Here is an 8,417-nt window from a genome sequence, read left to right as displayed (position 1 = left end):
CACACACTATATATATATATATATATATATATATATATGCTCTGCTTTCAGGAGGCTCATCATGTCGCATCATATCGTTACCGTATGCGTGGTGTGTGTACTGTGCGCCGCACATGTACCTTGTTCGGCGCATACGAATTTGTCGGTTAATTCAACAAGTACCAAAAATTATTCGGATCCACAAGGACAATCGTATATATACTTGAAGAATCAACAGAGATACGATCCAAGTAACTTCACTAGCAATAAGCACGACGCTGTAAGATCTCATCCTATTCAACGCATTGACAGTAACAGCAATAATAACGTTTCGGTAAACATTGACGCGATATCGACTGCATCATATGATACTCATCTTAAGAAGCAGATGACGGAAAGCTTCAAAGGCGGCGGCAGTCTGCAAGACAGACGATCGTCAATTAACAACGCAAGTGTGTCTGTAAATTCGAGAGATGCGGAACTTTTGGAGCGTCTTGCTCAAACAGAGTTGGTGGAAAGTGTCAAACAAAAGTCTGCACGATCTAGCGAAAATTTACGTACCGTTAATAAATCTAGATTAAAAAGAGATGTGAATGAGAGGTACTTCATGCAGAAGATCTTTGAGGCCTACGGAGATGGAACGAGTATAACTATAGAAGGTTTTGAAAAACTTGTCCGGAAATTGGGTCTACTAAGATTATTTGATACGTTAGAGGTGGATAGTGGTGCCACTGATAGAAGTATGTATAAAATTAGTTAGTAATAAACATAAGTCGATATACACATTAAAAGATTAATAGTAAACTTATCAAGAAAACCATCTTCATACGTTACAGATAATAAGAATTTTCCAAGTAAAGGCCTACACGACGCAGATAGTAAAAATAACAAGGAGAGGGTAAGATATGCGCTATTTATCAGAATAACTTAATTCTGGAGAAATTTGTTGTGTAGTAATTATACTATAATTATATACATAATGCGTCGACTTCTATTTCAGTGCTTAAACAGTCAAGAGTTGCTAAATACTGTTGCCCAAGATACACATTACGTTTCCAGTAATAACGCGACGACATTACCTAGCTGGCTTTTCGAACGCGTGTGTCCGGTTCTTGTGTATCAATTAGCGGCCGAATCCAGTTCGGAGAGAAACGGCTGTATACGAGTACCCGAGAACTACAAGCCTGTCATGCCAGTCGATAAATTTTATACAGCGGAGGATTCGGCGCGTAACACTGTAAAAGGTATTATATGGATATAAACGAACAAAATGCAATGATCAATCTAGTCTTAAAGATACGTCAGTTCTCTTTGAAGAAAGGCAATAAAAAAATTGTTACTTTTATTTATTTCAGTCTGGGTATATTCAACAGTTAGTATTTTCGTAATTAGTCTTAGCGGACTGCTCGGCGTAGTAGTAATTCCGATCATGGGAAAGAATTATTACCATCACGTGCTACAGTTTCTAGTTGCCCTGGCCGTAGGTACTTTAACCGGTGATGCCTTTATCCATCTATTACCACACGCAAGTTTTTTTTATTTTATCAAGATGTTATATATATATATATATATATATATATATATATATACGTCCGTAACAGAATAATATATTTTAATATCACAATATCTCTCTTTCACGTTTGTAGGCGATGATGCCGCTTCATCACCATGAAAACGATAAACATCACGAACACGAACATCATCACGACGAAAGTAACGCGTTATTAATCGATCATGTGAATCTACATAGTATGAATATGTGGAAAGGATTAGTCGCTATGATGGGTTTCATGACGTTCTTCTTCACTGAGAAGGCGTTAAATATGATATCCGAATGGCGGAAGCATTGGCAGCATAAGAAAAAGGTGAATAAAAGAGGAATCTTTATCTTCGTAAACGTTATTTCTTGTGTTATATCAATCGGTGAAATAATATTGTAGTTACCTACGCGCGTGAGAGTAATGAGAGAGAGCGATGGGCCAAACAGCAATGTTGTCGGTGAAAAGCTATGTAAACACAAATACTCTTCGTACCCGTATTGTTACGGCGAGATTGCTAGTGAAACTCAAGGTGACAGATGTTTTTTGTATTAAATTTAATGTATATTAAATTTCGCGGTTATCTGGGCTGTCGCGTTTCAATCAAAATAGAGTAGCTTGTCATGTTAATATATTTATTTCAAAGGCATATTGAAAGGTAAAAATAATCAATGAAATATGCAGATAATCATCATAATCGTCGAATGAATCACCATGAGAGACCACCTATCATCGAGGAGGAGAAACCATTGACATCCAATTGTAACTCCGTCACGAAAATTGTCGTGACCGATGACATAGAAAAAAAACCAAAGGACGATTGGAGAATGGACGATCCGATTGTAAATGCTAAGAAAAATGCCGATGGTGCTGACGTATCATTAAATGAATCGGAGAGCTATACCGTCATTCTACGTGAACACGAGACCAAACATCACGGCCATAGTCATTCCCATGGTGCGTTTTCAACATTTTATAATAAAATATAAATACTATAATCTCTTACGTAATATGTGCATGTCTGATAACATGAACGTTTCGATTCTAGGCCACGTACACTCGGCTCCCGAATCAATGTCCAACGTGGCTTGGATGGTTGTAATGGGGGATGGCCTGCACAATTTTACGGATGGCATGGCTATCGGGGCAGCTTTTTCAGCAAACATCGCAGGTGGATTCTCCACGGCTATTGCTGTTCTCTGTCATGAATTACCTCATGAACTCGGTATTGTCTCCCTGATGATGTACCTATAAACACATGTATAACTATGGCGAATTCGGTTGGACGCACTAGTGCGTACTAGTGTATATTAAAGCCGTTGTACACTAATTTAATTTGAGTGTAAAAGGGAAATGCAAATATTTCGAATTATAAAATACATATTTTACCTAACAGCATAATAAAATGAGTTGAGTATTTCCCTATTTAATGAGTTTCTATGTTTATAATAATCATATTTTTACGATAATTTGTGTACGACGGCGATAATGTGCGTCAGTGCACACTAAGTGCATCCATTAGAATTCGCTATTAGTAATACAATAATGTGAATATTCTTGTACAGGTGACTTTGCAGTGCTTCTGAAAGCGGGCATGAGTACCAAACAGGCTGTTTTTTACAATTTATTGTCTTCAGTGCTTTGTCTGTTAGGTATGATAGGCGGAATATTGTTAGGAAGTACTCCCGACGCTACCAGCTGGATATTTGCGGTTGCCGCTGGAATATTTATATATATAGCATTAGTAGATATGGTGAGTATACTTTGTTCTACGAAAGATTTACGATAACTTAAGAATGAAACGCTTCTTGAATTATTTCTTTTTTCTTAGGTACCAGAATTGTCATCGAGTCATTCCGCGGAAAGTGGTTCGCGATTACAATGCATTTGGCAAAGTTTAGGCTTATCGACAGGCCTTGGAATTATGTTACTTATCGCCGCCTACGAGCACGATCTTAAACATATTTTCGACAACTAGATTAATAAGTAATTGCTCTCGTATTAATGTTATGAATGAAATCTCTTCCTGTTACGTTCAAACTATCGTATCTCTTTGTGATTTAATCTCATTAGCAATCCTTCAGCGTTACAATAAAAATAAGTTGTTCTCTCTTTCTTTCTCTCTTCTTCTTTGAAATTATTTCTTGTATTTCGAAAAAAAGAACGTAATAGGAAGGCTACACAAATTAGATAGCAGTTTAGATAAAGCAACAATATCCGAACTCGGATTGCCGATAAAAATACTTTTAAAAAACGAAAGTGTTGAATTCTGAAGGAATAGGATTTCTATTAGACAGAGTACCAGTAATCGAATTGTCAAGCAGTCGAATTACAAAAAATTGTGTTAATTATTTCCGAACCAACTTGTACTAAAGATATTTCCATGCCTTTTCCGAGATCAGTTTAGAGATACTCTTATCGGGTGAGCAAAATTAATTTTTCCATCATAAGATAAATTTTTAATTGTCTAGTAGCTATGTAAATAGTTATCAAGAGACTGAACGATTTTGAAACAAATAACAAATTTTTTCTTTTACGAAGTTAATCACATGTCAACAACGTTAGTTATTGTCAGTAATTCACATTCATTACTGTTAAATGTATGGTATTGAGGGAGAGTCATGTATAGTATTGTTTTATGAAAAAAAAACATTAACTTTGTACAAGCTCTGTATAGATTACATATGGGGCGTTTAGTACGATATTTCCGATTATTATTAACTGGCTAGAAGAACGGTACAAAAGAGTATATTTAAATATTGTTAGTTTGCAGCAAATTTGTGATAATTTTGCATAACCGAGTTACTTACGAATCAATGTATATTTCATTATAGATACACAACTACATTATTACGAGACTTTGAATATTATCATGTTCTTGCAATTCAAATAGATTTATTATTAGATTTTTAGAGATAAGAATGTCAGTTATTTTTTTAACTGCTTGTTATATTTTTTTTACGAGAGAAAAAAGTGCTGCACGGTCTCAAAAAAGATTTGTCTCACGAATCAACACGGCTTAGGAGAAGTATCATACATGACAATATTTGAAACTTGTATTTATGTTTATAATACACGAGTGTTTATTTTCGCCAAATATTAATAATAACGATAATATTAATAATTGTAATAATGATAATAATAGTAATAATTTTAGAATTTTATATACACTGTATTGAAATGCTAAGAACTTTCATTTTTTTCACGTTGTCACTTTTACTTTATGATTGTTATGATGTGCATATTGAAATGCATTTAAATGTAACGAAAAATTATAGCTATATAAGAAATTGTACTGTACGTTGCTATGATACATTGACTTTTCAAAATTATTGCTATTCTGTCAAAAATTTAATTCCATCCATATATTAGAAGTTCCTCTTTTAATTATACATAAGTATTAATATATATATTTTTTATAACCAATAACGCATGCGTGCAATTTTGGTTATTTTTATAGAAAATGTAAAAATGTAAAGAGCGTTACATGTTTTTGTATAATCAATTTTGTTTGTGCACAACCAAAAGATTTCAGAACTATGCTACTGAGATACAAATAAAATAAACCGCACTCTTCTTTTAATTAAAAAAAAAACCATTTTATTTATTTGGTATTCGAATATAACATTTACTCGGATGATATCTGAAATAAGTAATACCCGATTAAGTATTTTAAATATTCGAATACTGAAAGATTCAATGACAAAAATTAAGAAAACAACCCACCAATAGAAAATAGAAAGTACATTGCTTAATTTAAATAAATATTAATAATAAAATTATAAAAGTTCTTGTTTCTCAAATTCCTTGAAGATATATGTAGCACAAAAAGAGTATTGAAATAGTACAATTTAATATCTATTAAGGGAGGGGGGGCGCATGGCTCCTCGTGAATCCACCATTGCAGCCCTAAAGGAAAACAAAAAGAAATAAACATGATTCTGCTGATATTATCCAAGTCAAATTTAAAATTAATAAATAAACGTAATTGGAACGGATGTGGAGTTGCGGTACTTGTGTGTGTGTGTGTGTGTGTGTTTGTGTTTGTGTGTGTATACATATTATATATATATATATATACACACACACACACAGGGTGACCCATAACAATTAATTAATATTTCAGGGAGTGAAAGAGGATGAAATTTTGAACTAAAAGTTTCTTTGCCAATTTTGGCTCAGACTATTACTTATCGAGTTATTAACGATCAATCAGGTAATACACATACGAAGTATACAGGAGCATAGTATGTCATGGGATTCCTCGCGCTTGCTATGCATTATCCCAATTGGAACTTATTCTAATTAATTGAAAATTATTCTAATTTTTTATATTAATAAATAAATAAATAGATCAATAAATAAATCTAGTCTGAGCCAAAATTAGCAATTTTAGCACACAAAGGAACTTTTAGTTTAAAATTTCATCCTCGTTCACTTCCTGAAATATTAATTAATCGTTATGGGACACCCTGTAACTTGCAGGCCTTATAACTCGAAAAGTACTTAATGAAAATGAACTTAATTATAGTGTTTTGGAAAGCTCTCAAGGTAAGCTACAAGAATATACAATGAAATATATTCCATTTAAGAAATTGATGATAATCTTTATGTGACCTTCAAACAATTTTCCAAGGTCAAACCAATAGCACCATCTTATGTCCCCTTCCAAACCATACAACTTGTGTCTGAAACATTTTTCCGTATCTTCCATATTTGTCGAGATATTTGCCTGGTTCGATTAAAATGATTCACCCTGTATATATTATATATATGTACACGCACGCGCACACACACACACACACACATATACAAAACGTAACTAATCTCAACTAAGTAATCGCGCAAAGTTTCATTCGTATCATTTATTAAAGTAAAATTATAAAATATCGAACTGCCTTTCACCCTGGTCATACTGTGAAGAATCATCTTAACTATTCGTAACGGAGTATCGGACTTCCGTTTCTTCCACCATGTAGTAGGATAATCCTACATTCAAAAAGATAATATATAATATATAAAATGTTATCGCATTGAAACAATTGGAGACAATAAAAAAATAATTGCAACATTTAACTTATTAATAGCTCATATAAGTTGCAAAATATAACAATAGCAATCTTTCTTGTATATGTTCTCATTTACTTTAAATAATCGGTCATTATATGTTAAAGTTTATGTTATAAAGTCACTGTCATTGTCTATTAAACCACGCTTGGCCATGCAAAGTTTGCCGCGCAACCCGTCGTACTGCCTAGTATGTATCAGAATATTATTTAAAAAAACTACTCTACCTTAAGAAAACGGTCCACTTCCAAGAGTATTGTATTGTAATCTAAATCAGCCCAATTCGACATTGTTTTGACTATTATCCGTAAATATTTCATCACTAATGCCTTGTATTTTAAAGAAACATTTGAATCGATACAGGAATGAAGCAGTTTGATTAATACACTATAAACAAACGTAATAAATAAAGTACAAAAATATATAATTTTTAACATAATAAATATCATGTTATTGTCTCAAAAATCATATCATACGATGGTGGTGTGATTAGAATTATCAATAATTTTGACCATGATGTTATTGATCTCCCTGTAATGTTTCAGCGTACTGCAAATATTTCAACCTGTTTTGGGCCCACAAACTTATCATTTGATATTAATTCTTTTAAATGTATGAAAGATACATTTTTTCCAAGAAACAGAAGTTCCCTCAAACGTATTCATTACGACAAGAAAACGCAGATATATCAAGGGGCTTCAAAAACATATTTCTGATTTTCGTGGTGAGTACACACAATTGCGTAACGATCATATTATTTTATAGATTATTTATTTCATTAAGCGATTTGATATATTAGGTATGGGAATAAGTTTCCGCCCATTAGAGAGATGTCGTTAGTAGCACTGCTTATGTGTTTGATAAAACGGCAATACATGTATTTGAAAGGTGTGTGTTCAAGCTTTTGAGCCCAGTAGTTGATATTCGTTCATTTCGAAACGATTTGTTTGAACTAAGCTTTGAAACAAAAACAATAGGAATGGGACAATAGGCACGATAAGCTGATTCTGCTATGTGACAACGCTATGTCACACGTTGCAAAACCGGTCAAGAAATACTTGGAAGGAGTGAAGTGGGATTCTGCCCCACCCGCCGTATTCACCGGACATTGCTCCTTCAGATTTCCATTTATTCCGGTCCATGCTATCGGCCCTTTCTGGAGAGCGATTAAATTCTTATGAAGATATCAAAAAATGATAAATGGATCGCTTCAAAAGAACCAGATTTCTTCCTTTGAGGAATCTGTTTATTACCTAAAAGGTGGGGGAAAGTTGTCGCTTCTAATGGAGCATACTTTGAATGAACTTACTTTGTATTGTTTTGTTTAAATAAATACATCTTTTTCATTAAAAAAGGGCGGAAACTTATTTCTATACCCAATACATTAAAAAAATATATATATATGTATAAAGTTTAATTTTTGATAAAAAGGCACATGTGTGACAAAATATTTTTTTAAAGGCATTTAATAAGGAATAATTTAAGATTTTCATAAAAAATTTAATTTTTATAGCTGTTTCAAAAACTTCTATTTTAGTTTTATAACACTGGATTTCTTGGAAAAAATGTATCTCTTATACATTTAAAAAAATAGATCAAATGATAAGTTTGTGGGCCCAAAACCTTAATTGCATGTTTATCGATCTAATAAATTTATCCTCCTTGGATTGCAAGCTGACTTGCATTGCTTGATGAGACTTTAATAACTGTAATAAAAGAAAACGCTAATATATACGAGCACACATTACGCAGGTATTCAAAACAGAAAATTTTGCATCAAAAAAATTTCTTTAATCGATTTCTTCCACAGAGAAAAAATTCTTAAAAAGTGCT

General features: G+C 32.9%; 1 protein-coding gene across 4 annotated transcripts in view; it reads left to right on the top strand.

Moving 5' to 3' along the window:
* Nucleotides 1–4,667, top strand: part of LOC108766925 (zinc transporter foi) — an 8,149-nt gene extending 3,482 nt beyond the window's left edge. For all 4 annotated transcript variants that reach the window (XM_018516494.1, XM_018516493.1, XM_018516491.1 and 1 more), the window contains exons 2-11: nucleotides 52–719; nucleotides 816–877; nucleotides 980–1,223; nucleotides 1,335–1,504; nucleotides 1,626–1,844; nucleotides 1,920–2,049; nucleotides 2,202–2,474; nucleotides 2,566–2,742; nucleotides 3,083–3,270; nucleotides 3,349–4,667. In XM_018516494.1, coding sequence (XP_018371996.1) covers nucleotides 62–719; nucleotides 816–877; nucleotides 980–1,223; nucleotides 1,335–1,504; nucleotides 1,626–1,844; nucleotides 1,920–2,049; nucleotides 2,202–2,474; nucleotides 2,566–2,742; nucleotides 3,083–3,270; nucleotides 3,349–3,495 — 2,268 coding nt within the window. In that variant the 5' untranslated portion in view covers nucleotides 52–61 and the 3' untranslated portion in view covers nucleotides 3,496–4,667. The remainder of the gene's footprint in view (nucleotides 1–51; nucleotides 720–815; nucleotides 878–979; nucleotides 1,224–1,334; nucleotides 1,505–1,625; nucleotides 1,845–1,919; nucleotides 2,050–2,201; nucleotides 2,475–2,565; nucleotides 2,743–3,082; nucleotides 3,271–3,348) is intronic.
* The last annotated feature ends 3,750 nt before the right edge of the window (nucleotides 4,668–8,417 follow it).

Source organism: Trachymyrmex cornetzi, unplaced genomic scaffold, assembly GCF_001594075.2.
Source record: "Trachymyrmex cornetzi isolate Tcor2-1 unplaced genomic scaffold, Tcor1.1 scaffold64, whole genome shotgun sequence".
In the NCBI taxonomy this organism is placed as follows: Eukaryota; Metazoa; Arthropoda; class Insecta; order Hymenoptera; family Formicidae; genus Trachymyrmex; species Trachymyrmex cornetzi.
Note: the sequence above shows the minus strand (reverse complement) of the source record. Positions and strands in the feature narration are given on the sequence as shown.